This window comes from Rissa tridactyla, chromosome 7 (assembly GCF_028500815.1).
Source record: "Rissa tridactyla isolate bRisTri1 chromosome 7, bRisTri1.patW.cur.20221130, whole genome shotgun sequence".
In the NCBI taxonomy this organism is placed as follows: domain Eukaryota; kingdom Metazoa; phylum Chordata; class Aves; order Charadriiformes; family Laridae; genus Rissa; species Rissa tridactyla.
The window spans coordinates 55,061,029-55,078,981 of record NC_071472.1 but is presented as its reverse complement, the minus strand read 5'-3'; the positions used below and the strand labels follow the sequence as shown (position 1 = coordinate 55,078,981).

The 17,953-nt window shown below is 51.8% G+C and overlaps 1 protein-coding gene across 6 annotated transcripts in view; it reads right to left on the bottom strand.

Moving 5' to 3' along the window:
• DTX2 (deltex E3 ubiquitin ligase 2) overlaps positions 1-17,953 on the bottom strand; it is a 39,843-nt gene that overhangs the window by 16,173 nt on the left and 5,717 nt on the right. For all 6 annotated transcript variants that reach the window (XM_054209143.1, XM_054209140.1, XM_054209141.1 and 3 more), the window contains exons 3-4: positions 12,858-13,443; positions 2,469-2,527 (exon numbers count right to left, since the gene is read on the bottom strand). In XM_054209143.1, coding sequence (XP_054065118.1) covers positions 2,469-2,527; positions 12,858-13,443 — 645 coding nt within the window. The remainder of the gene's footprint in view (positions 1-2,468; positions 2,528-12,857; positions 13,444-17,953) is intronic.

Here is a 17,953-nt window from a genome sequence, read left to right as displayed (position 1 = left end):
CGGGATGGAGGCCAAGGGTTGCGAGACTTCTGGACACGCTTCCCAGAATAAAGCCACCTTCAGTTCCCATCTGAAAGTGCCCTCTCCCCACACCTCACCACAGAGCCATCGGGTCTCCTGCCTTTCCACCAGTGATGCTGAAGGAAGCAGTCGAGCAGCAGGGACCGGAGGAACAAACGGGGCTCAGCCCGTGCGTTAGAGAATAACCTGAATAATAAGTAACTCCAAACACCATCTGCAGGATTTTAAATATGAACAAAATACCACTTCCCAGAAGAGGTTCTAGAAACAGAAAGCGAAGCATAGAGGGGAAGAAGGTGTCCCTGAAGACCCAGCCAATTAACGTTTCGATAAAATTTGGCCTTTTTGCCAGAACTCCGCTGCTTGCTTTTTACCAGAAACGTTCCCTGAGATTTATTTTCCTTTCGCTTGCTAATTAACTTGTCCAGATCTTTCCTCTGCTTCTATGTGATTTTAAAGACAGACTCAAATCCACATTTTTCCTCCTCCCTTGCACCTCTGAGGTCTGTTACACTTGGCACAAGGCAGCACAGGGCTGATCAAAGCTGTGTCCTACGAAGACCTGGATCTGAAGGAGATGCTGGTCCCGGGGAGTTGCTCCTGCCCTGACCACGCTCAGGCCAGCCCATGCAGCTCTGCCCTCCCCTGCAGCTCAGCCTGCCTTCTGAAGAGCTGAAGATTATTAAAATGAATTAACTATTCCCCATTTTGCACCCCCAGCCTCCAACAACAGAGGTATCAACTACAACGCGTAACCTTTTCATTTTATTTTATTAAATGGTGGTAAATGGCTTATTCTACTGAGCTCTCCCGCGGCCTTTCATACCTAAACGTGGCACTACAAGGCATAAACAGACCACGTGTATTCACCTCTTCCAAATTAACAGTGGATGACTTGCACATGTAGAAGGAGATCACAGTTAACAACATTAACACAGCCTAAATTCACCAGGCTCTTCAGTTCTTTGCTGTATTTACCTTTATGTGACTAAGTACCTAATTACACAGTCAGTGCTAACAGCCAGGGCATGAAATTCAGAGCTTTTATAAGCAAAGGGAGCTCTTCTGCTCAGGTCGTCCACGTAGAGGAGGTCTGAGCTTGACTTTACACCTCATTTCCACAAAGACTGATTTGCTAACGGGGAGGCAGACGGGCTACAGGCTGTCAGAGCACGCTCAGCGTTAGTCGTTACACAGTGCCCGCTTGGCTAGAGAGACATGCAAGGCACAGTTTTCATGATGGTCCTAACATCAGACAACTGGAAACCTCAATCCTGGGGATCATTTTTAGGCAGGGTAAAGCCTGATGCTCGGGAAGAGACCAAGCACCATCATCTTTCCTGGAATAAGGTGGTAACCCTTTCTCTAAGAGAGAGAACATAACTGTCTCCACTTGCTCAGGAGCAAAGTTTGGTGTCCAAGGAACTAATAACCTCCACAGACCATGCATGGACAAGAGCTAGAGCAAGGAGAGGGTTAATAGATACTCTGTGGTGTCTGAAATGGGTACAGAAAACCTCAGAAAACACCATACATCAGATCTTCTCCACTCATCTACCCCGGGTTACGACGTTGCAATATGATTTCGAGTGCACAGTGGGTGTCGGTATGGAGAAGACACCTGCTCTCGGCAGAGCACCCATGTCCCCAGGCACCGCCACACCAAGGTCCCGCGGTTTGGCGCTGGCTGAGTCAAAACAGAGCAAATGCGCCGACGGATTTTGGCATGGAAACGCTTCCCCTGAAAGCTGCAAGCGCGAGTTGTCGTTTTCAAGGCAACGCCATTTCATGTTTAACTGGCAAAACTACTCTGAAAAGGAGCACTGAAAAGTGGCACTTTCATCCCTCCCAGACACACTCCTCAGGTATATTTAGCATCGTATTCGCAGGTTTGGATGATAACAAGCAAACCTGCATTCTGCTGCCGCAGGAGACAACATGTGATTCAACTTCTGTCCCTTCCTTTCCCCAAGATGAGACGTCACAATCGTTTTTTTAATCTAAAGACCACCTGAGCTTTTGTAATAAAACCATATTTAAAAAAAAAAAAATCACATTAAAAACCACACACCGCTCTTCCTCCTTGACTTTAAAAAAAGGGAGCAAGTAACAGCTAGCACTGAGCTTCAGCTGTGTGCTTCTCCCCAGCTACCTGCTCATCCACACCTACAGGAGAAAACAAATACCCAACCCTCAAATAAACCTGCTCATTTTGAGAGCCTCAGGACCTGCACTGATGAGAAAAAGAGTTACTAAGGTTTGACCACCCCATTCTCCCCCAAATTAGTCCTCTTGGCCTTACTGAAAAGTCTTTGGACCTAAAAGCCCAAAATACCAGGGACATTTCATACTTCCTAAAAATTAACACAGCAAAGTGCCACAGAAAGGTAAATCTCTTGTCACGTAACGCTAGGGATAGAGCGGGTAGAGCAGAGCGCGATCCTTACCTGCCAGGGCCTGGTTCACCTTGCTGGGTTTGGGCATCTTCACCGGCAGGTTTGGGGCACTGGAGAGAGAAAAGAAAAAGGGACAAATTCAATGGCACGGGTCAATCACAAACAGAAGAGAGACAACTCAGCAGTGCACTGTTCCCTCCTGAGCACCAGGGGCCTCAATACATTAACTGGGATTAACTGCTCAGATGAGCCCCATCTGGGACCCTCACCCAGGAACCCACTGATCCAGCAGATACACTTAAGGAGCCAAGTCCTTACCAGAGCTTTCTAGGAGGTTTACTTATCTCCAAGGTGGACCTCAGCCCTACGTTGTAGGTAGCTGCTGTCTCCCCTGGCTGGATGCTGGGTCCAACTCATCCCGTTCTCTTGCTGGGGTCTGATGGTGGGCCCCGTTGCGTTGCCAACCCCCTGCTCTGATCCCATGGGGCATCCCTGCTCTTGCTGCTCCACCACAGAGCTTCCCGTGAGCAGCCGACCTGCGCTACGACAGATTGCTGCCCCAGCAGGTCCATGGCATGAGAACGCAGCCAGGAACCGCTGGGATGCGGCAGACAAAGTTCATCTTAAACCTTCCAGGCGACTTGGTCTCCAACCGGAGAAACGCTGCTCACCAAAGCATCGAACCCTCATGATGTATAAGAAGCTGCAGCTGTACAGATCAAAGGAAGCAAGTGTTATCACCCCCCACTGCTTTCCAGAGAGGGAAACTGAGGCAGAGAAAGGCCAAGAAAAGCACTTGAGCACATGCAGCTGCAGCCCTGGGTTGAAGAGGATCAAGTCTTGACTCTCCCTGTGCATCCATGGGGTTACTGCGGGATGTGGGAACAAGGGAGAAAAGGTTGAAAGTGACTTAAAAGAGTTTGGTACCCACCTTCCTTTGGAAATCAAGAGAATTTGGACACCAAACGTCCTGTTCAGGTTCCTAACCTGCTGTTTTGGCAGTGTTTCCCAGCACCGGCAGCTGCACCTCAAGCTAGTTTGGGACACAGGGCCAGCCAGGGTCATGCATTCAGCTGATGGCAGGAGTTAGGAAGGAAAGGGTGAGCAGCAGCATGAAAGCTGAGGAGGGGGTCACTAGAGGAGAACAAGCTGGAGCCACGCAAGCAACGCAGGAACATTTGAAATCCAACATGCTGGCACAGAGAAGTCACCCACGGGCTGTGCGTCAGGTGGCACGTGTGCCTGTGACAGAGGCAGGCTCACGCACTAATACAGTGCAGTTAATGCAGCTGCAGTTAGAATCATAGAATGTGTTGGGTTGGAAGGGACCTTTAAAAGTCACCTAGTCCAACCCCCCTGCAGTGAGCAGGGACATCTTTAACTCGATCAGAATACAGGGTGCATTCGGGCAACCATCTCGAAGGACACCCCAAAACACACAAAATAATACCAAACCTGGCCAGCTTCTTAGGAATTCACAGAGCAGACAAAGGTGGACAAGTGCCCAAATGCCGTCCACTATCTAAGGAAGAAACGTAATTCTCTCCAGCTGGGACACAAAAGCTGCCACTGTGCCCACAACAGAATCACAGACATCGGTCCCTCTCTTCAGCTTTGCTAAAATCTTTGTCTGCATTTCCATGACAATGACCAGAGCTGAGAAGATCTGTGAGTGACACATGGCTGTCTTCCACCCTCAGGACAGGGAGGCATCCCCACCTCCCTCCTCTCCTACCTGCGCAGTTAGAAATAGCTGAGCTCCCTGAAGAAAGCCCCAGGCAGGACCCAGGGCTTGGCGCTGGCGCTGACAGCCTGGCCAAGCGAGACCAGCTCTTCCAGACACTTAAAAAGCTCTCCAGACCACAGAGCTTTCCTTTTTGTCTCTTTCAAAGACTGTGTTTTCCCCTCTGCTGCCCTGAATTTTGCAACCGTCTTCAAGTGATGCAACAGATTGTTCTCGCTACAGCCCAATTCAAACGCGATACAGTGGAAATCCTTCCCTCAATTTCAAAGGGCTTTGAATCAGATGCCATCACGTCACTCCTCTTTACGACTTCTTTTTTTTTCGTTCCTGATTCAGCCTCTTCATCACAGCTCTTTCTCAGGTATTTCCCTCCTCCTTCTCTGTCTCATCCCCTTGCTTCATTTCTGCTCCTGTGATCCTCTTCAGATGACAGCTAGTAGCAGGGCTGCTCCCTCCCCAGCTGCAGACAGGAGGGTATTTGAGGACCAGATAATGAAAAGGAACTTGAGAGATCTGCTCCCAAAAATCAGAGAGGTGTTGGACCCCGCCTCCTTCCCTCCTACTGAGCAGCCAAGCAGACAACACGGTGCCTGGGCACCCCTCCACCCCAGCCTGTGGCCCGGCACATGACTGATACTGGAGAGCTTGTGCTTCGTCACACCACGAAGCGCAACAGCCACCTTGGGTGCTTTCACTTCCCCGTGGAAGGTAGAAATACAACGGAGCACAAAGCTGAACCTTCTGCTCTGCTAGGAGAGCAGATGGGCAGCGGGTGATCCTTCCAAAGGGATGGAGGACAGGGTCATTACACCTGAGGTTGAAGAAAGCACACCCAGAGCTGCTCTGGGAAGGAGAGCACTGGTAACCACGCTTCGAAAAGACCAGCAGAGAAATTCTTCGCTCTTCTTTCCTGCATTGCAAGGATCAAGTCCAAGTCACCCAGGAGCCAGAGCTCGTATGAAGTGAGAAGAGCCCTTGAGATTTGCAGAGGGAAATGGATAAGCAATCAATCGATGCATTTGCAAGCAATCAAGTTTTGGAAGCTGGGAGTGCACTGCAGAGAAATTACTACCCATCAGCCAGGAAACAGTCCCTGATCAGCTGCGCTCCTGGTGTAAAGGCAAAGTGTGTCAGCTTTGACTGCTGGAGGCTTTAAGCCAACTGATGTGATGATGGAGAAACCAAACACTTCTTATTTCACAGGGGCTAACATTCAGTTAGTGGCATCTCAGCTAACAATGTTGTAGGATGTGCTGACCCATCCGCTCGACACCGTGTGAACGTACCGGTGGGGCTGCCACGCACTGTGATTTCTTTTACAGCTGCAGAAAGCCCAGACCTAAGCGCTGATGAAATCAAGGGAAATCCACCCGGCTTTGAGGTACCGCTGCCACCACGCTGCCTGGGTAGATTTGCAGCCGCAGTGCGTAGGAGGAAGTGTTGCCACGCCAAAAAAGGTGCAGAAACGCTTACTCAGAGCCTACCCCAGGTCTGAAGTGGTTTTTTTTTTGGAGAAGGAAGGGAAAGAGATAACAAGGAAGGAGTCCCGCATCCAGCTCTGGGCTCCCCGGTTGAAGAAGGCCAGGGAACTGCTGGAGAGGGTGCAGCAAAGGGCTACCAAGATGCTGAGGGGACTGGAACATCTCTCATGAAGAAAGGCTGAGGGACTTGGGTCTTTTTAGTCTGGAAAAAAGACGGCTGAGGGGGGATCTTATCAATGCTTATAAACACTGAAAGGGGGGGTGTCAGGAGGATGGGGCCAGGCTCTTCTCAGTGGTGCCCGGGGACAGGACAAGGGGTAACGGGCACAAACTTGACCATGGGAAGTTCCATCTCAACATGAGGAGGAACTTCTTTACCCTGAGGGTGGCAGAGCCCTGGCACAGGCTGCCCAGAGAGGTGGGGGAGTCTCCGTCTCTGGAGACATCCCAACCCCGCCTGGACGCGTTCCTGTGCCACCTGCTCTGGGTGACCCTGCTCTGGCAGGGGGTTGGGCTGGGTGATCTCCAGAGGTCCCTTCCAACCCCCACCACTCCGTGGTTCTGTGATATTGCTACTGTAGTACAACACGGGCTGTGCCTCGACTTAGAGAGCAGGCTTGCAAGCAGCACGAATAGACATATTTAGTCCGTCAGCTCAAGCTCCGGTATCGTGACGCCAGCGCTGGCTTCTTGGGAGAGCGCCGGAGTCAGGCTGGGGTGAGGTCCTGCTGATTTACTCAAGGCAGGCTCAGTTAGGAGAAAAGCTGATGCAAGCAGGCTGGTGGGGGTCTCGGGTAAGGGAGATCTGGAGAGCATCAGTGCAAGAGCAATCTCTGCAGTGCAGAGAGATGAGAGGGATCCACCCAGAAACCTAATCCTGCTGCCTCTGCTGCCCACAGATGAGATTTCTAACCAGCCAGTGCCTTTGACTCCTAGAGAAACGTTCAGGCTGTGCGTGCAACACATGAAAGTCAATGCCTGAATTCTCTGAACGTTTCCTGGTATCGATTCCTCCTCCTTGGTCCAATTGTTGTCCTGCCATTCCCACAGCTCCTGCTCTGTATGCTGGAGGTGACTGAGTGCAATGGGGGTCACCAGGTTGTGAAGAAAGGGATGCAAAAGAAGACGCTGTCCTCAAAGATTCAGCAAGAAGATCCTGATAAGATTTCCCATCACCGGTTCCCAGGAAATCTGCTACAGGGGGCAGACGAGGCAAACTGATATTTCAGCATGACAAAAGCACTCGCTTCTCCGGAATTTCAAGATACTGCAAGACCAGTGAGACAGCTAAGCACAAGACCAGAGAGGAAGCGTGGTGCCCGTGGCTGCTGCCATTTCAAACTCTGGGTGGCCAGGTTTGAGCTGAACATCACCTAAGCCGCACATACACAATATCCTAAGGGAGTAGAAGTGGGGAAGTCTGTCTCTTCACCCAATACAGCCCTCTCTTCCTTCCTCCCTCCCTGCACACCAGCCAGTGGGCCACAAATTCCTGTTTCACAGCATCTTTGTGGCCCTCTGGACAACAGCCGACACTTCTCCTCCCACATCAGGGCTGCGTGCAGCCCTGCCTCACGTTAACACCAACTGCTGTCACAACACCCAAGAGTCTAATCCCCTCCCGGGGCTAACCGAGCATATGATGACCCTAATGACCACACAGCAGTTTCTCCCCTACCTTTCTTATCAAGAAGATACCAAAACCCAGACCGAATCTGTCTAAAGGAGGACCTTTTGGTGGGCTGCTCACAGCCACGTGGATGGGTGGTTTTGCTCCTGGCACCAAGCAGAGGAGATTCCCCTGCTCCCACGCGGGAAGAACACCCAGCAGCAGAACCACGGTTGCTAAGTGAGGGCTGCAGGATAAGTCACAATGGGCCCAATGGACCCAGCACCAAGCAGAACCCCCCCTCACCACCCTTGGAACCCATGGATGTGCCTACGGACAATGTTGAAAGACGTGAAGGAAGGGAGAGGAAAGGAAAGGCTCTGCCCAGGTTCTGGTCCCTCAGTTACACCTCCTGATCCTTCAAAGCACCGACTGCGGGTTGTTCCCCATGGGAGATTTTGGGCTGTAGCACCAGACGCTTCTTAGGAACACCACGATACTGTAAACATCCTTCCCCAGCCCTCAAGACCTCTGTTCCCCAGGCTTTTAAACAAAATCCTCCCCTGCCCCCAGCTGCCTGTCTTATTTGTAGACACAACCCAGACCAGCACCCAAAGCCGCATAAGCTCAGAGGGGCCAGCGGAGCTCCAGTGGGGATTTGCCTGGCTGGGGCGCTAATTAATATAGCCCCCAGAAGATCGCTTCGTGCAGCTTCACTTGCTCATATTACAAGCAGGGCACTCCTCGCTGTGTTCCTGGAGTGCCCTTCTCTGTAATTAGGCAGTACAGTGGGGGAAGGGGGCAGCTCTTGCCCCAGGGATGGACGCTGTGCCACCCGGGGTGGGAAGGATGATGCCAGGAGGTGGTTGGGAGCCCGGGGAGCCGACCCCCGCTTCACAGATCCAGTCACTGGCACCGATATAAGGACAGGACCCTGGCCATGGCACACTCCATCTGCAGGCTTCAGTGCCGTCTGTGAGAGGCCCGATTCATTAACTGTGTATAATACACGGGAGGAAATTAATCCACCAAGCAGCAAAATAACTTGCCCACATGTATTTAATACATTAGCAGCAGAGCCAAGGATATTAGCATCTATTTAAGCCTTGGCACTCCTCTCTGGGTTTTCCAGAGACTTTCACCCTCTTGAGAGCACGGGGAAATTAAACCTGCATTTTGAAGTGCCTGAACTCCACCCTCTCCCACACCAGCATCCACAGCAAGCAGGAAATATATTTAATCACCGCCAATGCCACAAAAGCCCAGGCATGCTCCTAACAGCCCGTACTGGGGGCTATTCCTGCCTGCCTATTAGAAATAACCGTCACAACCACACAGGGAGTTCGGCAGCTTTCCAGGATGAGCTACACCTCTTTCTCAGCCCTGCAGGAGAGCTGTTTGCTTCAGTGGTGCCATTTTTAGCTGTGTTTCCTAAAGAAACCGGGTGTACGCAACTGCACCGTCTTTCAGTCTCTCACTAATAGCTTTTGAGCCCTTCTGCCAGTTACAGTTCAGCTCCGAGAGGCAGGAGCTGGGTCATCCCTGCAAGCTTTGTGAAGATAAGTAGTTTTGTAAAAGCAAGTAATCCGCTAGGGCGGCTTTGAAGCCAAAGGCTACAGGATGAACACAACACAACCTTTATTAGACACCAAAGAATCCACTGCAGCCCACTGCTCCCTTCCCTTCGGTCTCTGAGCACAGACCAGCACAGGAATTACACATCACAGCTAAGAGGAATGAGCAATGCTGGATGCAGACAGAAACCCTTAGCAGGATAATTAGCACAGGGTAATTAGTGCTTCATCTTCACCGCCACAAAGGCCGCACTATTGGGTGATGCAGGAGGAGACGGGGCAGCGAGGGAAGGGGAACTAAGCACGACGTCAAGTCCAGCCGAGGGGGGGAAGACAGGGAACTTAGGGGATAAAATAACCCAGGAATGTTCTGGGCTTAGGAATTAAATGAAACACATTGTTAAGAGTTTGCTACTCAGGTTTCCCCTAATTCACAGAAATTAGAGTATTTTCTGATGGAACATGCGTTTCACGAGCCTGAGACTGTAACCCCAGCCAGGAGCAATTACGCCCACCCAGCGGCATTTCCGACTCAAACCCAGCACGGGGGTGACAGGGGAAAAGCCATCTCGAGCTGTTCCCCGGTGCTGAAAAAGTCCCTTTCACATATGGCACTGTACTGCAAGACAGAGATTGCCCCCCTGCCTGCATCTGGCTGGCTGGCAGGGAGGAGGGAGAGGCCCCTGGCAAAACTAATCCCAAAGGGCTGGAGATCCAGACATCGTCCGTCATCCACGAAGAGCCACCAACACACATCTTTGTTCTGCCCTTGTCTGGGGTCCGCTTGGGTGAGCCCCCAGCTGCTGCCTCCCTCCAGGCTCAGGGCACAGGCTCCATCTGCAATCCACACATGCTCCTGTGGTGGGGTATGGCTTCTGCAGATAAGTCCAGTGGAAAACACCGGTGTTGATGAACAGAAAGGGAGTTGTAGAGATAAAGACAGCTCCTGACGTCCTGCCCGCAAAACCACCTCCCTGAGAAGTCCTGTAGCCCAGTGGCATCCCCACATCTGCTGTCCCCAGGCTAAATCTTTATTTAACTCTACGATCCCTTCACATCCCCCAGAAAGGCTGGCTTGGCCAGGGGTTATTGCCAAGACACCAGCCACCTGCCCCCTTGCACACCACAAAGAGCTGAGCTGCAAAACAGGCTGCAACAGCCAGACCCCGACCAGCCACGGCATTGCTCGTCCACAGCCAACACCACCACTGGTACCACAGCAGTCCCAGTGCCGCAGGAGGGCTCTGTGCTGGCCAACATGGAGGGGACCAGATGCTCCTGCCACAAAAGCCATCTTCAGCAGTGCTTGAGAAGGGACCGAGCTGGATCAGCTGAGCGGGGAGTGTGGGGGCATATGCCAGCCCCGGCGGGCTGTTGCATTAACCCAGCACAAGCTCTGCCAGCTCTCGCCTGTTGGAGGGTTTAACCAGCCTCTGAGAGCTGCCCCAGCAGCTCCTGGGACCCAGACAAGCAGGCTGCCACGACAATGTCCTCCCCAGCACCCTGGCTGGGCACCTCCAGGTCTCCTCCTGGCTGTCCCTCTTCTCCTAGTTAACATCGCCTGGGCCATGGACCCAGTTCATGGTGAGGAGCCCATGCCACCCGTCTCTCCCATCCTCCCCTCCCTTCAGGACAGCCTGTCCCCGCATCGATAGCGTACAACATACCCAGACCCTGATTAGCTCCAGACAGGCTCGCAGGGCAGCTGCTGCAGCATTTGGCTCTTCGTTTTTAATCTTCCCACCCTGAGAATGACTTTGCAAGTCACGCTGAGGCTCTGGTGAAGGACGGGGGCTCCAGGCAGCCCAGCAGCCCCACGCACTGACCAGTGACTCCTGGGAGAGAGCGGTTTTAGCAGCTTCTTCAGGAGACAGCAAGAGCCTTGCTGGGGGCTCCTGCAGGCAGTACTGAGATCTGATTTTTAGTCCTATTCGAAGATAACTGGAACAGAGAAGTACTGCGGATGCTTAAGACGCCACAAAAAATCACTGCGTGTAAAGCACCAGAAAAGGACCGTGAGAGAGAACGGGATGCGGGAAGTCATTTCACTCAGATAACCCCAAAGAGGGAAAGTCCTGATTACACCACTAAGGAAAATATCTCAAGGTTCACCACTTTGCTTAAAATACAAACGAGATTCAAAATAAACCTCAAATCCCTGTGCCTCATGTGATTAGAATGTGTTTTCAACATCCTTCTAGACGTCTTATCTCTGTATTCACTTGGGGTAGCATGGACAGGTAAATCAGCCCTGGCAAGTTCCCCTTTAGTTTCCGGGGTGCTCACGCAGTGGTTCAGCACCTGGATTATTTATGGTGAAATGCATAAACTGCTCTGTACGCTTCCAGCTGTCTACAAACAGAGGGAGCAGTCAGATAGCCCTTGCTTGGTCCTCAGTTTAATGCTGGCAGATACTCGGTACGAGTGCTATCCCAGACAGGCCACAAAGACCTCTGCTAGCAAAGGCTTGCGCACAGAAAGAGCTAAGACCCTGAAAGCCGATTAGGGGTGATCTGGCTTGGTTTGGGCGTCCAGGCTTCACATCCTACAAGAACACAGAGGCAAGTTCCCTGCTTTGCAAGGGTGACACTGCTGTCCCCCAGCCCCAAAATCCCCGCTGGAGCCCAGTGCTGCATCCCCGCTCCATCCCACAGGGGATAATTGACCACGGCTTGGCCCAGGAGCCCACACCATGGAGAGGAGCCGAGCTGTCAGACCACGAGACTCTGATTTTCATTTAACCAGCAACAGCCAAAAGGCCTGAAGAGAAGTGAAGCCCTTCCTCCCACACCGGTAAGGTGCAAACACAGCCCTCCTTCGGCTCCCGCTGCTCAGCGATGGGAGCTGAAATTCTGCACTGTGAGATGCACACCAGTTTCAGCCCTGCCAGAGCAGAAAATGGAAAATGGCGAAAGTGGATCGCACCCAGCACGGGTGACCCATCCATACGAGCTGAAGCGTTTGAGGGGTGACAGCTCAAAGAACCAAGGAAAGCTAGACCTCAGTTAGCACCACAACTGCCAGTCCTTCCTTCAAAGGAACCAGCTCCCTCCGGAGAGCCAGAGCACACCCTGAGCATCCAGCCAGGAGAGGGTTGCTGAAGATTGACGAAGGGAAAGGACATGGCAAAACCCTCACAAGGTGAGGCTTAGATGGATTTTAAATCACTTACAGTCCTGCTTGTGCTTCCAGTCCTCCAACATCGTACCAGGAAAGCACCAGAGCACCTCAACACGTGCAAAATGAACCTCTGCCGTGATTATCCAGTGGCATCTCTGCTCTACATCAGCATTTAGCCTGACGATTAGCCCAGACACCACTCAAATTGCTAGGGTCATCCCATCGATCTCAGATAGAGAGGGATCAATACAGTTCAAGGCATCAAAGAAAGGGGAAAGTAAATTACTGATTTTGTTTTCTAAACATCTTCGCAATGAATTAAAAAAAAAAAAATCTTTGATCAAATCTGTCTTAGGGTTGTGGGGTTTTTTTCTGCTTGTTCACCTTAAAAGTGTCCGACATGGACTTCCTGATTTTGTCAGAGAATTCACAAGGTCTCAGCCACGCACAGCGAGTCCTGTGGCCCTTCCTTGAAGCAGAAGGGCTTTGAACACAAAGCTGTTTTCCACTCTATGTTTACTGCATATTTTGAATTAAATAAGGGTGTTCGCAGGTCCCCTTTTTATTTCACTCAGTCCCTCTCAAAGTTGTTTCTGAGTGTAACCCGAACTGCTATCAATCACAATTAATTTTCTCAAACCTGCAGAATCTCAACCTGCCTGCTTTCTCCAGTGGTTCAGGGAGACTAGTAGACAGGGACTACATTTCAAGTGGGAGAAAAGAAGGGGAAAGCAGAGGAGAAGCCTTTTCATCCATTGTACTGGACACAAAGGCACAAATCTCTCTCTCCTTCTAGGGAGAAGACCCTTATAAAGTCCTCTGGGATAGAAAGGCTCCTAGATAACGAAGACCTGAGCACAGCAGGTCTCTCAGACACACGCACAGTATTTAAAGGTGAATTAGGGTCTGTACCTGACTCCGTTAGATGCAGACAGTCCTGTGCTGGGGCCCCCAGCTTGAGACAAAGCCCAGGTGCTCTGTGCATTGAGTCTTGGTGTTGACCTTGCTCCAGACAAAGTCGGTTTGTTATAGGGCACGAAGCCGACACTGGAAGAACTTACTGATGCTGTCCTACCGGAAACCTGATGAGTAGTGGAAGAGTTGGGAAAGTTTATCATGGAGTGGCGGTAGCGTGTGGTGATGGGACCAGTCCCGCTGTTTAGCCAGCACTGCTGGCAAGAACAAGCCACCCCCGTGTGAAGAGGTGCCGGGGAGGCCGTCACCGGGTACGGGGCGTCCAAGCGCCTCTGAACGCTGCGGCGGAACCTCGTGGTCTTGTTGGTCTGGACTTGAGCAACAAAGTCAACTTCATAGTTGTAGCCCAAGGGTCCAAGATCGACTCGCTGGTGGTTCGTGGCACGGGCTTCCTCCAGGAACACGCAGACGTTCATCTCATAGGGGGACCACCCGCCTTCATCATTCTGCCACTCCCAGACAATGCCCTGCCCAGCAGCGGAGTCCCCGGGGAAGAGGTGCCTGCGGACGGCCCGCATCGTCCCTGCATGGGGAGAGGGGGGAAAATAAACAAAATCATTTTGCGAGCAGAAAAGTAAGGGGGACCTTGGCTCAGGGACTCATTTCTGCACAGATCTGCAGCGTCTACATCAGGGTGGCCTTCCTCACCTCTCCCTCAGCTAACAGACCTTCCCTTCCCGACAGGGCTGGGTTTGCTCATGAAGCTTAGAGAAATGCAATACCCCCGAGATCCCTGTCCCCCTGCCAAATCTGATTGCAGGCTGGCAACAGGTTCAAAAGCTGCTGGGAGGAGGGGTGGGAAAGGAGGGAAGGAGAGAGGATGCAGAGACAGACACGCCCGAGCACAAAGGCACAGCGATCACATATGCCTCCCTGACTTAAAAAAGTAAAAAAAAAAAAAAAACCAAACAAATCAGGCTGAGGCACAGATCTGTTTTAAAAAAAAACAACTCCCACAGCCTTGACAACAGAGTAACTATAGAGACATGACACCATCAGGAAGTGCTTTGCAGGAGCGCACTTAAGGGGCTGAACACCCACTTCACGACACAAGGGTCTGGGCAATTTTGCTCTTGAGGGAGTGGGTGAAGTCCCACAAGGACTTTGGAGAGTGGACGAACAGGGTCGGCTTCTCCAGGCTCTTGACTGCTGGGCAATATAGCAAGACTAGAGAGGAGAAGCCAGGGAAATCATTTGGAAACTGGAGAGCGCAGCTGTTCAGACAAAGGGTGAGAAACGAAAGCAGACACGCTGCCCTTGCATGGCTGCTCGACAGCAACAGCAGGAGCTCAAACCCCCTGGAAGCCTGGCTCTCCAGGGTGACTTCACTCCTGGTCACTTTATTCCTTTCTTTAAAAAAGAAAAAGCCTAATGAGAGGAAGGTAAAGCCACCAACAGGACAGAAGCTCTGCAACCTCTGCAAAAACAGGTTACTGCAGCAGGGTCAAAACTGCTGCTGCTGGGAAAATCCTCAGCAGCGCTCTGCACGGAGAACGAGGAGCAGGAAACGCCGCGGGGCAAGCAAGTCTGGGGATGCAGCAAGTGGGGGTGAAGAGGGGTGCAGCGAGTCGTTACAACACAGGAGGAGTTCAGAGAACAGCACCAAGAGGGAAAAAAAAAATTAAAATAAAGCCTCCTAAGAGGTCATGAGAGTTATGACCCTAAGCTCCAGGGCCACAGGTAAAAGCAGTATCCACACCTAAAGCCTGCGGAGAACTGCCCCAGGATGTTGCTCGTGGCTCGGTGTGGGGCAGGCAATCCAAGCAAGCTTTACACCCCACAAGCACACCCCAAGGAAGAGGGAGGATAGCCCATGTAAGACTCCACGCCGCCAAAACCCAATTGCTACCTGCGTTCAGGCTCCGGCTGACTGAATGCTGGCTCAAGTATCTCTGCCTCACATTGCTGTTATTTCTGCTCCATGCTCTTGGGCTACTGCAGAAATTGCTAGAACCTGACTCAAACCATAAGGGCATTAAGCACCTCCTCGCTGCTAAAAATTCTGCTCGACAGCCTGAAAGTCACATCTCTGCTCCTATCACGCTCCCAGGCTTCTTTGTAAATTGTGCTGGTGGTTTCTGCACAGCTCCGTGGTGGTCAGACCAGGTATGCCCGACATGTCATTGCAGAAACGGTACCAAGAAAGACAGATCTGAGCTCCAGAGCTGACATAAAGGCTGAGGCTCTCTCAAATACAGAATGTGCCAGACCAAGGAACGGCAGGACTCCTGTTTCTGCTGGGGAGCTGAAGGCACTGGGGACTGGAACGGCCCATGCATGGCATGCGCACCCAGAAAAGGTCCAGCACTCACTTCCAACCTGTTGCTTCAGCAGCCAGAGCAGCACCAAACGTCCTGCTTATTGCAGAGCAGGACTCTGGTGACACCATCCAACAGACAACATCTCATCAGCACACCTAAAAAGCTACTAGCAGCCCATGAAACATAGCAAGCTCCCCACTAAGAACTGGGGTTGAATCCAAATAGCTCAACCACGAAACCCAGGGATTCCTGTGGGATAAAGCCTTTCCCTGGCAGAAGTCAGGGCAGAAGGGGTCAGGAGAACCAAGGCGACCTTCCCCAGATGGGAATCAATGTCTTACGTGGCAAAGCAGACGACACAGCCAAAAGCAAACTGTAGCTATGACTGCTCCTATCCAGCAAACAAGTCCTGCCAAGTTCTAGAAATATGGCCTCAACAGGTGGGCAGCTGCAGGGATGACCCCCTGAGCAGGAGGAGGGCTGGGGATGAGACTGGGCTGGAAGTGAGATGATGAGAAATGCACTACAGTTAGAGAGGAGTGCAGGGAAGCTGCTCCCAGGAGAAAGGGGATTACCACGGGTAAAGCAAGGTGTCAGAAAGCCCAGTGGGACACATCTCAGGGGAGATTACCAAGCCTGCCCCTGCTCCATTGGCAGGTCAGAAGCTAAAAGCAGCACAGAGAGGACTTGAGGAGTTTGCAAGCAACCTGTGTTTTTAACACAGAGCAGCAGGGAGAAGAGCTTTTAGGAGTTAACAGCAAGACCAAAGCCACGCACTTGGAAAACATCCCCCTTCCCCCAGGCTGGCAGGGAAACTGGCATTCCTCTCCAGGGTGGGCAAACAGCTGTGGTGAGAGGACAACTCCTGCTGCTCCCTTGCATTCACTTCCAGCTAATCTGCCTGGACCAGCAGCTGAAGCCCACGGCTAATCCTACCCACAAGATCCCCCTGCACAGCTGTCATTCCCCGTTGGTGAGGATGCTGGTCCCATTAACACCGGCTTCCTGTTATTCTCCCTGGCTTCCTTTGAAGAGCCTATTTGTCTGTCTAATAGCTAATGAGCAGAATACAACAGCCTATTTTTTGCTCTGTTTAAAGATTTTTTTCATGGGGATGTTTCCTGCAGAGATTCTTTTCTCCAGCACATGACAAAGGTCAGCTGGCTCCTCGCTCAGAAAGGTTCACGTTTAAGGCAGAGCCCCACAGAGACAAAAAGTTTTGCTTAGAACTGGGCCACTGAAAGGGGATATGAGAGTGTTCCAATAGTCACGCTGCAGAGCACACAGGTACCTGTGGAGGGAGGCTCACAGATCTGGCCACTCTGATCAGCATCCCTCCGAATCGGTGGGAAACTCTGCGGGAGAGCCACAAAGTGGAATCAGCCGTTTTGTTATTAACGACTCAGCCACAGATCTCCTCCAATGGAAGATGAGATCACGTCAGCCAACATCATTTCCAAAATTGCACTGGGCTGTCCCACAAAGATTGGGAACAACTCCAAACCATCCCGTGATGAACAATATTCGCCATGTGTTTTGAGATCTCTCACAAGGGTCTAAAGAGATACAAGACCCTCACGGAGAGACAGCTCTACTCGTGGAGGAGGATGTCCCACTCACACTGGGACACATCTTCCACAGGCACTTTGCTCACCCTCACCAAACCAGGCCGTTTCCTGACAGCCCAGGACTGTTGTCCATGTGTTGAAGGACTGGCTGAAAGGGCAAAAGGCTGGAAGCCTTCACAGGCTAGGCAAGAAGAAAACAAGAAACAGCCACTGGTGCCAGCTCTGGTGGTCTACGCAGTATTGCTTGAAGCCACAGCCTCAGTAGGGCTTCCAGGTGCTCAAACAGGCCATGCTAAGCAGACCTGCCAAGGCATCCAGCTAAGAAACCTCCTCACCCAGGACACTGCTAGAAAAACTAATCCTAAGGTCACCAAGTCAGAATAAAAACACGGATGCAGCTGTGATGACCACTCACATTTGCTCCAACCGCTTCCCTTTCCTGTAGGACTTGCCCGATTTTGCAGCAGATTCAAGACATTGCTCACTTATTGCTTCAGTTGGCAAGAAACCAGTGCGCTGCCCATCTCTAAAGCTCGGGGTGATGCTTGACTGCATCCTGGGGTGATGGGAGGGATGTTGGCAAAGGGGAAACTGATGCACAGAGAATTTTCCAAAGCAGCCATTCATACAGGGTACGTAATTGGGATCTCCCTGGATTTTCCAGAGATTAAGAGCATGCATTCCACCCCTGCTCCCTTTCTAAGCTACAGCTGCCCAGCACATCTGGAGCAAAAGAAGGTAGGAGTCATCTCAGCAGATTCTGAGCTGCTAGCCTCAGTGACCCCAAGAGAGATGAGATGCGAATGAAAAATTAGGTCTCAATCCTGCTATTAAGCCCAGCCCGCCCCTTCCTCCCCGGGAGGAAGCAAACCAGTCTCATAGCACAAGCGTGGGGAATATTCTGCTGCAGCATTACGGCGTTCTGCGGGGGCTGCAGGCTTTCGCAAAGCAGCTTGCGCAGGGCCGCATGCCAAGGTAAAGCAGCTGGCACTCCAGTTGCAGAGGGAACAAGGGATTCAAACGGGAGGGTCTGAATTGTAAAAAGGCCCTTTTTATGCGAGTGGTCTTGAATGGATGTGGGTGGGGGCAGGAAGAAAGTTTCCAGCTCTGAGGTTTCTGGCTCACAAGCTCTGAGCTCCAGAGGTCCCATAAGAGATCACCGCCGCCTGCCTGTGCCCAGCCCCGCAGGTTCACGCCAGCCAAC